At 44.3% G+C, this 20,558-nt stretch overlaps 1 protein-coding gene across 1 annotated transcript in view; it reads left to right on the top strand.

Moving 5' to 3' along the window:
* The first annotated feature begins 7,145 nt into the window (after positions 1–7,145).
* Positions 7,146–20,558, top strand: part of BRINP2 (BMP/retinoic acid inducible neural specific 2) — a 46,086-nt gene continuing 32,673 nt past the window's right edge. The window contains exon 1 of the mRNA XM_063106920.1: positions 7,146–7,414. Within this exon, the coding sequence (XP_062962990.1) occupies positions 7,146–7,414 (269 nt within the window). The remainder of the gene's footprint in view (positions 7,415–20,558) is intronic.

Consider the following 20,558-nt stretch of genomic DNA (forward strand, 5'->3'; position numbering starts at 1 on the left):
ATTATTATTATTATTATTATTATTTTACAGATGAGGGACCTGAGACAAAAGTGGAGGAGCCAGCCTAGGAAGGCAGGCAGGCAGGCTCTGCAGTCTATCCTCATAAACACTCCACTTTGGAATAGCTGATGAGGACAGGAGGGTCTCAGCGCCTGGAAGAGGAAGGTGGATTGGTTGTCAGGGCCACAAGAAGGAGTGGGGGGTTCTTAAAGAAGGAGGATGATGCAAATGGAGGATGATGCAAATGGTGTTGCGGGTGGCTGATCTGTGTGGAGACAAGGTTTTAGTGGCTTTGTAATGTGCAACTTTTCATTTAGAGGTTCTATTTCATCCACAGTGCTGTCTTTCTCTTTTCTGAAGACCCCTACCCCACCCCACCTCTGCTGACCTCAAGGAAGGCTCTGTGGCAGAGGGGCCACCCTGGTATGTGCACTCAGATCCTGGCTTTATCATCTGAGGCCCTGGGCAAGCCTGTCTGTTAGCTTGTCTCACCAGGGAAAGTGCCAAGGACACCCAGCAGGCCAAGTATGAAGCCTCAGCAACTGACAGATGAGGCTGTCCTTGATAAGTGAAGAGCTGGTTATCACATGGAGAAACACAAATTTGAGGCCTGAGGAGATGGAACCTACTATGTCTAATGTCACTAGTGTTATACATTGGGTGTGAGTGCTGCGTGTGTCATTTTTTAAGCTTATTATAGGATCGTGAAGTCCTGTCTTGTTCCTGCCCCGTGAAGGCAAGAGCTGGGTCTGCTTTGTTCACTAGATTTACTCCCGTCACCTGGGACAGTCCTTACACACAGACTTTGCTTAATACCTGGTTGACTGGTGGAGAGAGGCAAGTGAGGATCAGGAGAGCTGAGTTATAGGTCTAGGAGTCATAACATCTGTGTTTAACCTCCGCTTTCTTGTGGAGTGGCCTCCAGAGAGTCCCTTTGCCTCTCCCAGCCTCCTCTCTTAAAGGTCTCAAATTAATGTAAGAACATTTAGTAAACAGTAATTATGAGTAACTCTTACCCTTGCATAAATAATTGTTAATATACTTAACCTAATTCTACTCAGTGAGGATATCCATATCCTCACCAATTTTAAGTCAATTCGGATGAGCAGTGGGGAAATGCACCAAAGGTAGCTTGCTAGCTTCGTGCCAGTCCTGTGGGTGAAAGTCATATCATGAAGCCTGGGGAGGACAGTGGCAGTAGAGGTGTCATACCTGCCTGGGTTCAAATGGGGGAATGATGGGAGTTGCTGAAGGTCTATGAAGTGCAACCAGAAGAGCATTACCAGGGGTAAAGTGCCATGGTTAGTCTCTTCGAGGCTGGCACATCATCCCAACAAGAAGGAAGAATGAAAGTCATTGATCTGACCTGACAGCACCCCCACAACCACACTTGCCCTTAAGAATGTCCTGTCACTTCTCCTATCTACCCTCCCTTTCTAGAAAACACAGGAGGTTTTGCATCAAGATGTGGACGACAAGAAAAATAACACTTTGATTTCTTTTTTTTTAACACGAACACCCTCAGATTTATTTATTTTTTTACATCTCCTCCATAGAGTTGGCCGATTAACCACTTAAATGGCTTGAAAACTCATTTAATGTCACTGCCTAATCACTTTATGAAATGTCACTGCTCCAGCAGGCAAAAATTTCTGCTTTAACCTCCCTTCTCTTATGCTTCACTCCACTTCTAAAATGCAGAACTTCCTTCCAAAGAAGACTAAAATCTTAATGCCTCCCTCTACCCTTATATATAAGCATGTGCCCCTATATTTGCATAGAATTATGGAATTTCAGCATTAGGTGGGATCATAAGGATCATCTTACCACATAAATCATTTTACTGATGACTGAAATGAGGCTCCCAGAGGAAAGCGACTTGCCTGAGGGCACCAACTTGTAAGCGGCAAAGCCTCCTTTGTTCTTATAGCTGTAAGTCACATAATGGTGCAATGAGGAATAAATACTATGGGAACTAGGGTAGGCAAACCTAGATCTGCACTGAAATATGTGACCTTGTGCAATTCACGTATCCATTCCTAGCCTCAGTGCTCCTATCTGTTAAAAGGGGTGGTTTTATTTTCCATGCTTCATAAGCAGTAACTGCCACACAAATATTATGTGATGTATGCTGGCATTTATTAATGATAATGAACATTAACAATTTTATTAATTATAACAATACTCTCATACCTATTTCACTTTTTCTCCAGGCATAACCACAGCTTAGCCATATTTTTAACTCCTCCAAGATACAATGCCTCCTCTGCAATAAGTTGCAATGAGGAAAACTCTATTTCTGCCTCACTTGCCAAGACTCCGTACACTAGCAGCTGATGCCCCAAATCCTAATTGCTCTATTTTCTGACACATCTACCATAAATGGAGACTGAAAATAACAGGAGAACACAAAAGAATCTCCAAAATGTCCTCAGTTGAAAATGATTTGAGAGTGGTGGGGACATGACTCTTATAAGCTCTACCATTTTAAAGACTGTACTGCCTGCTGCTCATGTGACCTTGTCTACACTTGATTATCTCTGATGACAAAACTGTGACCCATGGAATTCATGGCTGAAATAACAGATTTGAGCTAACACACTCAACAAAGGAAACTCATGATTTATTTTACCTCTACCTTTGGTGCAAAGCTAATTTAATATTTGTTTCGGTGTAAAACTGTCTTAAGTGTGGTCTAGGTATATGAAATTATTTGGTTTTCACAAGCAAATGTTTAATTTTAATGTTTTTAATCAAGGAGCAAGCTCAGCCATTGCTGCAATGTACTGCCATATAGCACAGAGGTTTACTTACCCAGTCAGCTTCAGGACAAGAAGGAAGGCGGAAGCATGAGGAAAAGGTGCTAATTGCTTTATCCTGCTGCATGTTAGCAGCATCAGCAGAAGGTGTGAGAATTTAGACAGTTAAAATTTGCTTGACAGGTTGCTGTTACAAAATTTCTAGTGATATTATTTGTCGAGCATAAACAGGAAATGGCCAAAAGCTGTTCCCCTTCAAAAGCCTGATTTTTACACAACTGTCAATGCAAGAATTACTTTGTCTTTTTTTAAAAGGTGAAGAAACACGTTCTAGGGATTTTTTGGTTTTTTTTAAGAAAGTTTTGAAACCTGCTCAAAACTTCTCTTTCTTAAAAAGAGATTTTTTCATCAAAACGTCTTCAGATCCTGAGGAAAAGCAATGAAGCAGAAACCGTGTGATTCCAAGGCCAGGATTTGCAGAGGAGCAGTCAGCGCTGAATTCAGGCGTTCTTGCTGTGCTCAGCAGACTTGGCCCGGCCATCCAAACCAGTTGATTCCAAAGCTGATACTCCTATTACCAGGCAGGTTCCAGCACATTGTGAGCTCTGAAAAAGCATAATGACAAACAAAGAATGACAAGGAGCACACGTTGACTTAATATAGCTTGCTCCTTTCAAAGAGCACACAGCTTTTTCACATGGATGCTCCCATCTGTCCTTAGAAAACCTTCAACTGGTAGGTGAGTGGTGGCTACTGCCCCCACCTTACAGCACAGGAGGCCAGCACAGCAAGAAGGGAAGTGGCTGGGCCAAGGCCACACGTGTCACTGGCTCACAGTGGCCCATGAGGAAATGCATGGAATTGATTCATCAAATATTTTTGAGGACTATGTGTGAGAGGTAGGATTACAAAAAACAAAGATATGGCCTCTGACCTTAAGGGTCCACACTAGGTAGGGAGGGTGTGATGTGACACAGCCACGTTAGGGGAGATGATCAACATCACTATGCTCAAGAAACTGCCCCACTAGCTTCTTCTCCCACAGAGAACAGCAGCAAGTCTTTAGGATGTATGAGGAGCCCTCGCCAGGCCAGGCCTTACACACAATGGGAGAGGGCATAGTTGTCTTTTATGTATCTGCATCATTTTTCTATTGCTGTGCAACAAATTACCACAAACCTAGTGGCATAAAAGGATACAAATCCATTATCTCACAGTTTCTGTGGGTCAGGAATCTGAGTACAGGTTAACTGGGTCCTCTGCTCAGGGACTCACCAGACTGAAATCAAGGCGTTGTTGGCCAGGGAAGCGGTTCTCATCTTGGGGCTCAAGGTCCCCTTCCAAGCTCACGTGGTTGTTAACAGAACTCATTTTCTTGCTGTTGTATGACTGAGGTTCCTGTTTCCTTGCTAGCTGTTGCCTGGGGATTGCTCCGCTCCTAGAGGCTACCTGCAGTTTCTTGCTGCCTGGTCCCTATCGGCAGTTCACAGCATGGCTGTTTGCTTACTTTCGGGCCAGCCAGAGCTTGTCTCTTGGATACTTCACGGTCTTCTAAAGTCTCACTTGATTAGGCCAGGCCCACCCAGGATATTGCTCAGTTATCCATAAATCTGTCCTCACTGCTACCATCATAATCTATATTATCTGTCATCTGGACTTTCAATGCATTCATCAGATCTTAAAGTCAACAGATCAGCAACCTGGTCATGAGGTGATATACCATTATGCTCACAGGTCCTGCCCACATTCAGGGAAGGGGATTATATAGGGCATGCACAGAAGAACTGGGGAATCTTGGGGGACATTTTAAAATCCCGCTTTGCAAATGTCTTTGCACTGTGTCCCTGCATTCCACCTTTACTACCTTGGCATCCAGTAGCTGCCATCTCCAAAATGAACATTCTCCCCTCCCCTCCATCAATATTCCTTTGAAAAAAAGTAGAGCAATATTTTATAAGAGGAATTAATCACTAATGGGAGAGTTTCAGGTAATAAAATGAGCACTTGCTTTTGTACTGTCAATGCTTAGCATAGTGTCTGGCATATAGGAATCCTTAATTTATGTTTCTTCAATAAATGAATATGTGAATGATTAAATAAGAAATATTTCGGGCATCTTCATCAGATTACATTCATATAAAAAATCCTTACCCCTGCTATGTGCAAGGCTGATTCATCTTTTTAGTTTTAAACCACTTTTTTTTTCCTGGTAATGCATGCTTATTATAAAACACTTAGGGATTTTCCTTCTTTCTATGGTTTTATTTTTATATTTAACTTTTTAATCCAACTGTAACTAATTTCCCAATATTATGTATAAAATATTCCATCCCCTACCCAATTAGTCTGTTGCTTTCTTATACAAACTAAATTCTTATATATAATAAGGTTTATTTCTGTGCTATCTATTTTGTTTCATTCATTTGCCTGTCCAATTTGTGTGCCAGTATCACCTATTTTAATTATTGGAGTTTTATCGTGTTTTAAGATCTGGAGGGCAGATGCTGCCTCATTATTCTTCTTTCGGCTCCTCTCTCAAACAGTTCATTAAGCGAGGGTCTGTCTTCCTGCCTGTTCTAGCTCCTTAGGCAACAGCATTTTTTGGCAAGGTCTGAACATGGATCCATATTCTACCTCTGCATTTTCCTAGCTCAACTCCTCTGGGTCCCAATAAATAATAATAATAAACTCATAATAATAATTCCTATGTCACAAACTTATTGTGAAAATTGAGGCAACTTCTAAGAATCACCCAACACATTGTAGGTGGTCAATACCTACCAACTGGATAGAGAAATGACTCAATGTCCAGCCTCTGCCTCATGCCTCTGTTCCTTCATCCTTATGAGCAGGGACTACAACTGTTTTGAAAGCATCCTGTATGAATGCTGAGACATAGGTCTCTTAGAATCAGGCCAACTTTTAGGCTGGGAGTATCGAGGATTGATACTTGATTCCAGCCTCTGTGAAGCCCCTTCAGGATTCGTACTGATCCCAGGGAAGTCTGGTGTTTTTGTGAACTGGAGACCTCCCAGAGTGCACCGGGGGACTATGGAAGGGGACATGTGTCAAGTGCTGAAGCCCACTTTGCCTACCCTTACAGGAGTCTGAAAGTGCCAGGGAATTAACACCCCTTACCCCATCCCCAGGGAGCCTATCTCTGGGCTATGGCATCCAATGAAAGCCAAGAATTACAGGTGCTGGTGTTGGGTGTCATCTGGCACACACTGAAGTGGTGCTGGTGAGGGGAGATGGGCAGGACTCTGACAGTATGTGCTAGAAATTACAGATCGAAGAAATGATCACAATTCCAAAAAGCCCCAGAGTACTGAACAGTCCTTTGCATCTGACCAGAGGTTTATAAAGTTGACTAGTTTTCCTTAGACAAAGCGCAGGCACTGGCAGTCAGAGGCCTGTGATGAGTCACAAGGCAGCCAGGAATTTTGAAGGGCAGTTCTTACTTCTTTCCTGGTATCATCCCTCCAACTCAGAGAGGGCAGGGTATGTACTCACTCATGACCCTGTGCTCTCGGGAGCTGGAATAGTGAGACACAGCCCACCCTTGTGCACTTTCATGCTGCAGGTTAGGAGAGCAAGCACAGCGATGTCCCGTATGCGTGGATCTGCTCTGAGGATGCAATCCCAATCTAACTCCATCCCTGCATGGCCTTCAGGAAAGGAACAGGTCAGGTGTTCAAAGCTGTAAGAGGTCTTGGATATTACCTGGTTAAGCCTCTTTATTTTCTATAAGCTACACCAATGCCAGATAGGAAAGTGATTTGTCCAAGTTCACCCAGCTTCACAGAAGCGATGGGACTTCACTGCTTTTCTGCCCACACTTTTCCATCTGAAAAGAAAGGTTGCTACTTGCCTCACGTGAAGATTCTAGAGGATGCACACTGCATATGAGGCGATTACAGAAATGAATTGAACATTTTTGAGAGAGGAAGACAGAAATGGATGATGTTGAGTGAGTTGAGGGAGGAAACAGGAAGTAATATAACACAGGGGCTAAGAGTTCACATTCTGGTTTTACCACTTAATAGCTGTGGAACTTAAGCAACTTTCTTGATATCTCTAAGCCCCATCTTCTCATCTGTAACATGACAGTAATGTTTCCTCCTAGGTTTATTTTAAAGGGCTGAATGAAATGACATACATTGAGCGCATAGCTCAATGCCTAGAACCAAGCTGTGTTTCCAGGATGAAGGGTTTGCAGAATGAGCTCTGCTCAATTATGTTCAATGCTCACAGGCCTATGGGGTAAGACCAGGGTGTCCAACTGACATCGCCATGTGTCCTTTTCTAGTTCCAGAGCCCAAGAGGAGCGGCACAGAGTGGGAGAGTGTGGTGAGAGAATGAAGAAACCAACCGCCCGGGAGAAGCATGAGGTGGCAGTGTGGCACTCAGTTTAGAGGGCTTCAGCCAGGGGTGGCACCATGGGCAGCCCTGCTGGCATTGGGCCTGCCCAGTTGGGTGTTGGCTGTCTCGGCCATGGTGGCCAATGTGGCCCCCGAGCAGCATGCCTTCTCGGCCGGCCAGCACCCCCTGGACTGGCTGCTCACAGACCGGGGCCCCTTCCACCGAGCTCAGGAGTACGCTGACTTCATGGAGCGCTACCGCCAGGGCTTCACCACCAGGTACAGGATCTACAGGTGAGTGGGGACCTCCCTGGCCAAACAGGGGCTTCTGTCAGAACCCAACCTGGGCAGACCCTGCCTGGGTGCCAACCCCAACTGCTAAGCCAGGTGGAATGCCCTCATCCAAACTAGAGGAAAATAAGCCTACCGTGTTGGTTTTTTAAAAAAGGAAGAAGAAAACACAAGCTGGAAAACCTGCTGATGCCTCCTGGGGAACTTAGCAAAAGGATTTCTATTTATAGGTTGTGCTGCTTATAAATTGAGGACAAATCAGGCGGCATGGAATCAGCGTGTGGCCCATGCTACCATAGGAGGTCAGAGTCAAATGCTGGGGCTGGTTTTAACTAATGGGTTAGATATTTTTATGAGTTGTAATTACTCACGTATGCAAACGAAGGAAGGGTGACTCTGGCTCCTGCCTTAGAGGTCTGGAGAGCCCATCGGGGTCAAGGATAAACCTGCCCTTCCCCTTGTCAACACTACAGTCTTAGCTGGCATTGCTGGCAGAAATGGGCTGTACCTTCCTGGCCCTTGGGCCCACCCGCAGGAACATGGGAGCCAAAAGTCATTCATGTGAGACCTGCCTGAGCCATCTGCCATATGGGATAAGCCAGGCACATATTCCTGGCTGCTGGGCCAGCACTTCAAAAGTACGTAGACTGTTCCTCCAAGTCCTCACCTGGGGTGACCTACAAGCCCAAGGGCTCCCATGAGTGTATCCCTGAACTTAAACTTCCCCTTGATCCTCTGCCCCCTTGCCACCACTCCCTTTTCCTCCTCACCTTACCTGCATCTTTACATTACCCTCGGAGCTTTGCTGCGTCTTCTTTTTTCAAAGACATTTATTTTCTAATCACAAATTAGTTTCTAATGCGAAAATAAATAAATAAATAAATAAAGGAGGGGGGAAGAACACATGAAATAGCATGAAGAGAAACAAACAAAAAATCACTCATTACTTTAACATCTAGAGGTTGTCATTATTAACATTTTGGCAAATGCATTTCTAGTCGTGTAAACATATTGATGTTTTTGGACCTCTTGCTAGATTTAGCACTTTGCATGCCTTATGTAAATTACCTCATCTAGTCTTTCCAACAACCCTATGTTGAAAGGACAATTTCTCTCCCCTTTTGACAGATAATGAAATTGAGACACAGAGAAGTTAAGCAACTTGCCTAAGGTCACAAAGCTAGTAAACAGCAGTGCCATGATTAGCTCCCAGGTAGTCAGACTCCAGAGTTTGGGTTCTTAGAATATATTTAGAGACATTTTTCTTTTTCTGGGAGTTTTTTTTAAAACATCTTCAGTAACCATGCAACCTGTTTAGGTTAGTACAGGGTCTCAGAAATAAAATTTTAGGAGTATCCAGTAGTAGAAGATTCCCAAATGGTAAGAGAGCAGCCATTTATAGAGGTTATTCACCTGATTCACAATTCCTACACCTGGACGCAGGCGAAGGCACAAGATCCGATATTTGAGGGGCTGGTATGCTGTGGGTCCAGAGGTATATGGAAAAAAACTCCAGCTGTTAGGAATAGCCTGCCCAGCTCTCCTTTCAGGCCATTTCTCTTCCACTATGCCTAGATCCAGTCTTGTCCTGTAAGGGATTGCAGTCCACACTCCCTGTCTCAGTGGCTCTGGTCCTTGCTAGCCTCCAAAGACAGCAGTGGAAATTTACATACAGTCACTGAGGCAGAGAGCAGCCAACTCACGTTGGGAGTGGCTGAGTGAACACCTGTGCAGGTAAAAGCAGATGAGTAGCAGTGGTGTAGAACAAAGGATTTACTCGGTTTCCAATTAGTATATAAGAATTTGGATATATGCCCCCACAAGTTTTCTATGAGACAAATTCAGGGTAACTCTTCTCTTTATCAAAAAATTTCTTTTCCATCCCTTCCAAAAAAAAAAAAAAAAAAAATCAGAAAATCTACTGTAGAATATGTTTAAGCAGAGAATCCCTCCAGTCCAGTAAAGTAAGATTTAATTTACCTTAAACTTTTCGGTCTATCCCAAATCTCACAAAAGCACGGTTATCACCAAAAATAATTTTTAAAAAGTGTATTGGAACTGAAGTCAGGCTGGGAAGTCTAACACCACTATCCACTTCAAAGTGCTGTAGGAACTAGAGGGAATATACAGTTTCCTTCTCTCCTCAGTAGAGTTTTCTTCTCCTCAAGCCCCAGTCCCAAGTCTGGGGAGCCCAGCAGCCACTTAATGCCTGGGCAGGAGCTCAGAGCAGGCCCGCAGGGAGTGTCTGCAGTAATTTCTGCACCATCAACTGTTCTATCAGTTGGTAATGCTTTTCTGATCATTTAATGTGACAAGCTCGCACACTGTGCCATTCTGTCTCTCTGGGGTCGCTTATTGGATATGAACCTGTACTTGGGGAAACAGTGACCAGTCATTCTGACCGGAGTGTAGTATTCTGACTTGTGACCCTTTGGTGGGGCGAAGAGAGAATGGGCACACATGGCTGCTTCCGGAGCTCCTGGGAGTTTTGCCTTTAGTTATTGAGCAAAATGGGAGTTTTGTGGAGACTTGTAGGACTCTGTATTATCCTGCTGGGAATTTGCTCGTATCCCTTCCCCTTGGGTCTCTAGTGGCAATTTCCTCTGGAAAATTCAGTACCTTGTTTCAGGACGAAAGCAGGTCATAGAAAACTGGTTAAAACACACTTGGAAAGTCATCTCCCTATGTTTTTTTGATTATCCAGGACAGAAGGAGAAAAAACTCACAGAGAATATCAGGAATGTCTTGTGGGGAAATATTGGCTCTCAAACAAAATTAATATTTTACTTCATTCTTTAAGAAATCTTTTGGTACACAGAAATCACGTGGTATCCCCATGTGCCTTCTATATAAGAAAAGGGGATGATCTGTGATAGGGAAGAATTAGACTCCCAATGGGGTCAGGATATTTGGTGCAGAATCACTTGAAGCTTTCTTGTTCAACAGGAAAGAGTCCCTCCTTTCCTTCGAGTTGTTGAACAGATCATAACTACTACATAGCAAGGTTCTAATATTAAACTGCAAATTCCATCCATTATTATTTGGATATCAGAGTGTGCTGTCACTTTGAGGAGAGGACTTCTCATGCTGGACTAGCTCCAGCCTTTCTAACCGTGGACCCCAGAGATAATTGCTCTCTCCATTACACATTTGTATTCATGTAGGCATGGTGGCTTTGGAGTGAAGGTTCTGGAGCCAGGTGGTCTGTATTCTAATCCTGGAACTACAGCTTACTAGCCGTATAATGTTGGGTAAATGACTTAATTTCTTTGTTCCCCAATTTCCATATTTGTAAAGTGGGAGAATAATAGTGCCCATGTAATGGATTGATGTGAAAATTAAATGAGTTAGTTGATATAAGGCACTTAGAATAGTGCTTAATAAATATTACCTATTACTATTAGATTGTCCTCAATAAATATTAGCCTATGTACGAACGGTAATGAGATGAGAACCATGGGTGCTATTTTGTTATAATGTCTGCTGAGGGCTTAGATTCCACAACCTATACTAGAAGGGGGAAAATTTGTTCTCATACTTCTTTTAAAGCACATTAACCTTTATCCCTCAAACCAGCTGGGAGAACTGGAGGAGCACTCAGCTGAGGCATACTCTTACTGGCTTTGTGGGCTATCTGAAGGAGCAAGATGTTTCTAGCATAGAAAGTTGCCCTGGATCAAACTCTCGCTCCTAAAGTCAGGGACTGTTAACTGAGAAGGCCTTTCTTAGGCACAGCCTCCAGAGACCAGTCACCGCTATCTCCCTGGTCCCAGCAATGAGATGCACAATCTCAGAATGGTGCGGTTAAGAGAAGAGAGACAGTATGCACCCTGGCTGAGCCCTCCTGAATAACAGGATGAGCTTGGGCATCTCACCCAATGTTTGGAAAGCTTTTAAATTCCATCAGTCAGCCTCTCAGCATGTCCTCCAGCCCTGTCAGCCAAGATCTGATCTGAGCAGTCATCCCACTTCTCAGACACTGTCTCTTACAAAGCTAGTGGTAAGAGCTATAAGAGCAGAGATCCTGGCTCCAGTTCCATTTGGGATGCCCGAACACCTCCTCCCTTGCTCCATTTCATGGCTCTCACTACAATAAACACTTAAGTGATCAATCTCTCACAGTAGCCTTACATGGGGCTATTAGGGTCTAAGGCAGTGAAACAGACTTGTTCAAGGTCAGAGAGGTGGCCAGTCATAGCCAGAAATAGCACTCAGGGCTCCTGACTTGAAGTCGCCTGCTTATTACTCTCGACCACGCCACTTCCTTTGACTGGTAAGTGCATCTTCATCATAACACGCAACCTAATCAGGCACCTAAATTGAGCTGATGCAAATGTAAATATGGTTTCTTGAAACACTCTAGCGGTAATGTTCCATTCTCTCTTTGCTACAAATCAAAGTAATGAGCAGTCTGTTTTTTTTTTTTTAATTTCTTTTTGTATTAAGGTTTTAATAGAGAGATAATCATGGGATTGGAAAAAATCCAAGCCACTATGATGAAACACTTAAAACTCGGAAAGAATAAATTAAAATTGAGAAAGTTAGAAATCATGCAGAACAACGAGTATAATATGGTGGTTAGGAGAAAAGCAAGGCTAGGTGGAATTCCAAACTATTGATCTTAGTCACCATGACCTCAATTTCTATCTACTTCTTTTTTGGAAAAATGGGTCTGCAGATACATTAGAAGTCTTTTGGGAAGAAAACGAAACAAGCAAACGAAAAAATGGCTATCTTTACTGACAAAAAGGGACATTATATTCTGATCATATTCTGGGAAAAGTTTGCAAATTTCTGGAACCAAAATAGAACAAAGCTAAAAACTGAAAGGAGGAAGGGCAAGCAGGAGTAGAGTCAGATGACATGGTAAATGACAGCAGTTAATGAGGCTAAAGAACTTTTCGGCAGGCACCAGAGCAATAACCCTGAGAAAAGACAATCTGTTTGGAATTCATCAGGATGTAAAACAAGATTTGGCGATAGCTTAGATGTGAAGGAAGTGAGAAATAGGAAGAACCAAATATTTGATCATAAAGCCTCAAAAGGTGGTCTGTGGGTCACCAGCAGAAGCATCACCTGGGAGCTTGTTGCTAAAACCCACCCCGGACCTACAGAATCAGGATCTGCATTTTAACAAGATCCCCAGGTGAACAGCAGGATATTAATGCTTGAATATGCTGCATTTGCTCACACTAACTGTTTGGAGGTGTAGAGGGGAGCAAAAATGACCAGGGTGGAGGAGGAGAGAAGGGGTCATAGGAAGGCAATACACCCCACAAGGATTTGAAAAAGTGAGAATACTTACAAGAGATGCTACAAAGGGAATAAAATGGTAGTCAAGGGAGGTTAAATTTAGGAGTCATTAGTGCCAAGTCACATGCAGTCATCAGAGTAAGTACAGCAGCTGGGAGAAAAGGGTAAAAGCCAAGAAGGCTGGAGGGCCTAGAAGCAGCCTGTGGGTGCCTCCCGGGAGATGGGGAGGTGAGGAAGCAGAGAGCAGCTGTGGAAGCAGTCACAGGAGGAGCTCCAGAGCTGATTTATCATCCCGACCACGTCGCACCCACTAACAGATACTGATTTGGATAAACAGCGAACCCTGGGAGAGGCACTATCTCCAATTAAGAGATCACAAATCCACATAAATAAATGGCAACCAAAGGCAACCATGGTCTGCCTAGGTAAATCCCAGTGATTTCCTAGGCATTTATTACAGCTACTGAGGTACAGAAAGCTGCTTTATCATGCCGCTGCGGGGAAGCCATAGAGCTCAGGTGGATGAAATGGACAAAGAAGGAAGTTAGCTTTTCTGGAGAAAGGACCAGGGTCTGAGCAAACCACTTGATCTCTGAACTTCTCACTGGGTTTACATTCCGACCACAGGGGAGTTTATCAGGATGGAAGGAGAGAAAGGAATAGTGCACAGCTGATACTGTGCTTCAGATCAGAGCAAGACTGGAGGCACCGTAGCAGTGATGAGCCTGCGGTTCTGGTCACAGGCACTATTTCTCAGTCCTCAGGGGTGAGCAGGTAGGAATCGGCCAGAACACAATGTTTAGCAGTTGCTTTAATTATGAGTTCAGCACTGCCTAAATATACAGCCCCTGTGACAAATACGTACTTAATGCAGATTGTAAACCCAGCAGAAGGCAGCGGAGACCTTCACCCAAGGAATTTCCTTCGGCAGTGTCTGGATGATGCACCCCATAATGTTCTCGTCCCTGTGCAGAATCCTCCTCCCAGCTCTGGCGTGGGAACCTACCACAGCAGTGCAGCGCACCCGCGCCAAGCCTCTGTGACGTGCGCACAAAGAACCGAAAGAAAAAGCGTTCTTTTAAGTAATAAACCACGCACGGGTAGACACAGTTCTTTTTTTTTAAGAAAGTTTTTATTATTATTATTTTTCACATTCTAGGATGTTGTGGAGCAGTTGAGGGAGGGTGAGAGGGGAAAGGGGAAGGAAATGGGATGGAAGAAGGAGGGATAGGATTGAGGCCTGTGGCACCCCCCTTATTCCCACAGGGGAGACTGGGGGGCTTCCAGCGGTGGCTTGGTCATTGCCAGGCTGGGTGCAGATGTCAGGGGGGTGTAGCTGGACACCGTTCTTGATCTGATGGAACTTACAGATAAGAACATCTGGAGAAAGTGCTAGATTACTCTGCACAGAAATGTCAAGGGAAGCTGGAATAAAAGGTAATGTATAGGCAAAACCCAAGGGATGACTGGACACTCTCCAGGTGGAGGCTTGTGTAGTTGTGTTATAGACACGGCAACAGTATGGCCAAAGGCATGGGAGCACAGATGTGGTTTAGGACCTGAGCCGCCAGCCCATGTGTCTGACATGAATGTTAAGAAGTGCACAACTATGCCCTCCTTTCCCTGTCCTTCCCCTCTGGTTTATTTTCTGCTATATCCTGTCCCTCCAAAATGCCAAAACTGTCTCTTAGACACTGAATTCTTCCAAGGTGCAACTTCAAAAAACTCTCACATGGGGGGCATGTCATTTTCTGGCATAAGGGTAAACAACATGAAGTAAAAATAATTGCATGTCTAGGGAAGGTAGGACCACAGGCAATTCCTTCTGCTTCCACTTTGGAAAAATGGAGTATAAGTAGTCACCTGGTGAGAAAATGGTGAGCAGTGGTTTAAGGTCCTATAAAGCCACTGGTTCAAGTGAAAATTCAGCATCATTTGTGTGTAAAAAATCAAATTCAGTGTAAGCTTAGCACACCATGCATTTGCTCACTCGGTCCCCTCACATATGTTTGTGGGGCATATCTTGTGCAAAGCATTATTCTGGACACTATAGCTGAATGTGCAACACACACACACACACACACACACGCACACAGATATAGATATTTAGCAGATGGAGAAAGCAGGGTCCTACTGGTTTCTGAGTGATCAGCCAACTAGTTTGAATGACAACATGCACGCCAGAGAACACACTGGAATGTGGCACCTCAAGTGCCAGAGAGAAGAAGACATTTAACACATTCTCAATAATCAGTGGAGAGATTGTTTCCCTGGATGCTGGGTCACAGTGGATTCTTACGGTGTCAGTTCTAATCTCCCCCAGGACACAATGACTCTTGCCCCCAATTTTCCATGTCTTTTGGGGCTACACACAGGTTAGCCACCCTAGCTTGAGATAAGCTTGCAAAGATGGTCTGAATGTGAAAATAAAAATGTGCAGGAAATGAAGGGAGTACCCAGGATGGCCAAGGAAAAAAAGGCAAGATCAGTTTTGTTTTCAGATAAGATTTAGTCAAGAGATCTTGAGTCAGTCAGGCAGAGAAAAAAAAGGATTAATTTTTGCTTCGAGAAATAATTAATTTTATTCATGAATGAATTGCTACTTAGAGACGTGTATATGCAGAAAGGAGTGAGGTAGACTTCAACTGGAAACTGTCACGACACAGATGCAGGCAGACAGGGACACTGGCTAGTCATGTGGTCTTTTTTATTTTTTGCTTTTCAAGACAAGAGCTTTTTCTGGGTCAGGGACTCTCAATACATTCTTTTTTCTTTACTCAGCTTCTGCCACATTTCTCCCACCTCAGAGCTTCTCACATCTCCCACAAGAAAATTATTTCAGTACATGGAGCTCAGAACACGTGAGTGGCACGTGGGGGCATCTCTTCATGCAGCACATACTTATCAGGCATCTGTGAGTGCTGGGCACGCCACAGGTGTGGGGACACAGCCATGAAGGAGACATAGGCCAGGCCTCAGGGAGCTCTGCCCTCTGGAAGACCCAGGCGAGAGAATGATTAGAGTGGGCTGAGGTCTGCAGCACAGTGAACGTCTGTGTGAGAGGAGTTTGGTTCCCATGCCAGTCACCCATCTTCTTCCACCCCAGGATTAGAAACAGGTGTACCTGCTCACAAGGTGCTTGGCAGGCAAGCTGGGTTGCAAATGAGAGTATGAAGTTGAGTCTGAGATGAAGATCAAATCCTATAATCTCACCCCTGCCTCAAACTAAAGATGGCTGTTCATCTGACTGGTTTGCCTAATCCTAAGCGAGGCAACTGGAGAGGACCTCACTTCGTCGTGCAGACGGGGTGGGCAGGAGGCCTCAGAGAGAGCTCTGCCAAATGAGCTAGCTGTGAGGAGCAGGAGGAAACAATCAGAGGGGGTGTCTGCTTGAGGGAATATATGAGCAAGAGACAAGAGCCTTTGTGAGCAGGGATCTCAATGCACGGTCTCTGCATGGTGTTGAAGCACAGACCAAAACAGCAGGTTCTCACCCATTTCCCTGATTTTCCTATGGGAAGAAGGGACTAAGGGGACAAAGAAAATAGACGGTTCCGAGAGGGCAAAAGAATTGGGCAAAGTTACTATTTAGCTGGGTATTTAGCTGGGGGTAGGTGTGGGGGAAGCAAAGAATTTATACTATGAAATATTAATAACAATAATAATGGCTGTTATATTTTGAACGCTCATCATATGCCCAACATTTCACTAAGTGCTGTGTAAACATTAATTAGGATTATCTCAATAAGAACCTTACAAGGGTGTGCTATTTGTACACCCGTATTACAGATGAAGACACAGTTTTAGAGTTGTGTGACCAGGGTCACCCAACTGGTAAGAGGAAGAGCCAGCACTCAACCCATGAGATAGGGGATCTGACCATTATTATTTAACCAAATAAATCATCTGAGTCTGGGATACTTAATGTTCTGAGAGAAACGGTGCCTCCAGTTTTGCCCACCTGTGCTTTTTGTCCCTGTTCCTTTGGCATCCCTGTAGATCTTTGGGATGTAAAAGACAGACTGCAAGGGGCTGGAGGGTGGCTCATCCCACTCAAAGACCCTGAAGTCCTCTGTTCCCACAAGAGTTCTCTATCTGTGCTTAGGCTCTGGGGAGCCCTGAGTGGGAGAAAGCTGCAGACAGATCTCTCTGAAACGGTGCACCCACGGCAAATTCTGTACGTGTTGGCTTTGCACTGCCGGTGTGTTTCTACAAGGGTGTAGTGTAGATAGAATTTCTGTAAATCGAATCCTCTACTACAGGGACACTTAATGCTATTTCTGAGATGCAGAATCTTATTTCTTGCCAGGCAATGGCTTATGAAAATTCAGTGTTAAGCAAATCCCTAGTGTTGACTTCAGGATGAAGTAGGTACTGATTTATAAACACACGTGTCCACTTGGAAATGTCTTATATTTCAAGGAATATTTTTATAAAACCAGAAGAAACCTTTGGTGCTGCAAATAACCTCTGCTTATTGTGCTTCTCTTTAAATTTGAATTTTCTTACAGTGACAAGATTGGTATATGCTCTGGGATACTCCCACTTGCCTTCGCATCCACAGCACAGTATACAATCAGATGAAACAGTAAAAGACCTGCAGGCTAGGGCTCCTGAGTCAGTCTTAGGATTTGCAGGTATAGCTTGGGCAGATTAGGGCTGTTATAGACAAGGCATGTTTGGGGAGGTTGCAGGAATCAGGCAGGGCTCCCTGCTGTGTCTTCCTTCTGCACCTGTTTAATGCTCTGTGATTCTTCTTCCCTACCAGACTCTCCTCTAAGCCCAGAAGTGTGTTCCTCCCACCCCCAGCAAAGAGCAAACAACCTCTGGTCATTAGAAAGAGCCAGAGTGAGCAAGGAGTCTCACTAGCTGGTCAGGAGGGCCTGATGGGGCAAAATGAGATAGCCAGGACCAATGCAGCACCAAGCCCTTCACTGCAAGTCCCAGTGCCCAGGAGAATTCTCGTTTTCCTTGTGTGCCAGAAGAACCCATGTATCACCTGGGGACATGCTAGTGACGGAGGAGGGACAGGAAGGAAGACTCTTTGGGGATTGAGTTCTCCTGGCTCCACAGAGGCATGTAAACACCTAATGATCCCTCGACATGGGCTACGTAGTTGGTGTACTAGTAACAGAGGTAAACTTTAGCGTCATGCTTGGCTGCTGCTGTATAAGTTCTAAGTTGTGAGGGCTTGGAGAAGAAGGGAGGCAGAGAAGTCTTTGAATGTTGACTTGGTTCATTGAGAAATGCGTGCACAAGTGGGACTCAACAGAAGAAATGTGACTCTGGAGGTTGATAATACATTCTTTTGCTTTCTACAACCACTAAGTAGAGCTGTGTGCATTTTGGTGTTTGCATATCACAGCCAGGCCAGAAGATGAAGTCAGAATCAAAGGGTGTATTAGCTTGGGACAAGAGGCCAAAGCTACAAAGACAGCATCTGGGTGTGCAAGGAAGCCTGACAACATGAGATGGCAGATGAGAACAAAGTGATGCCCAAATCTGTGAATTAGAAGGAAACTTTAAAATCACCTGTTTCCCACCAAGTGTAGACAACCACTCTTCAAACCCCCAGGAAGGTGGTCACACAGCCTCAGCTCAAACAGGGTGTCATGAGGTGTGCTGTGGATTGATTGAATTGTGTCCCCCAAAATCCATATAGTAGAAGCTTAATCCCCACTGTAACTGCTGAAGGTGGGAAATCCTATTATAGTAATTAAAAGGTGGGGCCTTGAAGAGGTGATTAGACTGTAGGACTGTGCTGTAGTGAATGGATTAATAATGGTGATCAGGTGTGGTTCTGAGGCTTAAAAGACGAGCACGTGAGAGTCTCTGCCATTTTCTGCTGAGACCCCTCCATTGCTGTAAAACCACCACCAAAGAAGACCTTCACCAGGTATGCTCCCTGGACTTTGGACTTCCCAGCCTCTGAAACTGTAAGCAATACTTTTCATTTTCTAATAAATCACCCAGTTCCAGGTATCTTGTTATAAGCAACAGAAATGGACTCATACAAGGTGTTCACTGAAATTTCCATTGAGCAGCCTAAAACACTGTAAAAGTCTTTCTGAAGGATCCCTATCCTAGCCAGCACCCCCCCCCCCAAAAAAAAGATCTTCTGGAATTGAAGCATAGTCTTTCTTCCCACAATTTCCACTTATTGGTCCTGGGGTCCTGGTTTTGAAAACAGTTACTGTTCTCTCCAATTAGACTTGGTAGCACTCCTGAACTTCCTTCCCTCCAGAGGTTCTTGCTCTCTCCTCCTCTCACATTCTCTCTTGCAAGCTGTCCTTGTTTCCCCCGCCCCTCCTCCATCTTCCTTTTCCATCTTTCTTTGTAAAGAACGTATATAAAATTTATTTTGACATACAGTTTTCTTCCTCAACCAGACCTGGCTCCTCAGGAGCTTGCTTGCCTGCTCATCTTTCAAAGCACTCAAGAATTTTGTCATGTATCAACCCCATTGTAGAGTTTCTCAGATCAGGTATTTCCCTCTCCACAGACATCTTTAACTTCTTTCCCTCTATGCAAGACTGTTCTTGACTTCTATGCAAGTTCTCAAAGACTGACTTTGGTGGCTCTAGGTCACAGGCACACATCAGGAAATGGGGTGACTGCTCTGGAATCGAAGCATCCGCACTTCGAGAAAAGCTGGAAATGTGTGCTGGAGTTGTGGTTAGAGGATGCATGTTTTTCACTCAGGTTAAGTGTAGAAAAAAACATTCTCACTTTTTCTTCAGCTTCTTAAAGTATTGTACCCACCTCCTGTTTGGTTTGGTTTGGTTTCTGTGGTAAACCATGGCCAGAACTGAACTCATTATGTTTCCTACCACACTTACCACATCTCCTATGTTCTTTGCTGTCTTCCTGGCAGGACCAGCAGCCTGGCTGCTGTAACTCCATTTCTTCCTCATTCCAGTCCCCATCTGGGCCGTGGGGCTTCCATCTCAGAACTGTCTTTCAAATCCAACCTCTTCTCTCTTCTCCTGGCTTCATCGTTTACCACCTACACTATTCTCACTTCTCCAATGCAGCTTGCTTAAAGACCTCTGTTGGTCCCTCTGTACCCAAGAGACAAATCCAAGCCCATTTCCTTAGAACAAAAGTCATGTCCAAATCCATCCATTCACGATTTCAACAGTCAACAAATAATCAACAAATACCGACCCTGTGCCACTGACTGTGTCCCATGTTTCTTCCCACTTTTCTTTGTTCCAGCCCCAGTGAACATCTCCAGGATCTCCCGGACAGGAGGCCCCTTTGAATGCCGTGTCTTTCTGTATCCCATCTCCTCCTCCTGGAAAGCTCTTTCCATCTTCTCTGCCAGCTGAGCACCTGCTCACCTTTCAAACCCACTTAAATATTATTTCCTTATGAAATCTTCTTTGATTCCTACAAGAGAGTTAGTTACTCCTACCTATGATTCCCCATTTGTCTGTTCACATACCTGCTGTGGAACTTACGTTATGCATTTGTTGTCTCTCTTTACTCGTCACTTGGCTCTGAGCTCCTTCAGGCAGAGAACACGTCTCATTTCACCTGTCCATCTCCAGCCTGCAGCATCATGTCTCCCACATTTAAGGATGAAATAATAGGATGAAACCATTCAGCGAAGGTAGGATGTTCTGGGTCTGAATTAGAGCAGAACAGAAGTGGTTGAGACTCCAGCCGCTGGAAGCAGACTTCCTGGGTTGAAAGTGCAGTTTTGCTGCTTCTAGCTGTGTGACCTTCTGTAAGTTACTCTGCATCTCTGAGCCCTGTTTTTCTCATTAGTAAAATTGATAGAATAATAGCACTTTCTTTAAAGAGTTATTTGGTGATAACTAAAAAAACAGATTTGGTTTATTTCAAGGCAAATGCTTATTCTTTTAGTGAGGGGTCTCCCATGAGTAAA

This window comes from Cynocephalus volans, chromosome 8 (genome assembly GCF_027409185.1).
Source record: "Cynocephalus volans isolate mCynVol1 chromosome 8, mCynVol1.pri, whole genome shotgun sequence".
NCBI lineage: Eukaryota > Metazoa > Chordata > Mammalia > Dermoptera > Cynocephalidae > Cynocephalus > Cynocephalus volans.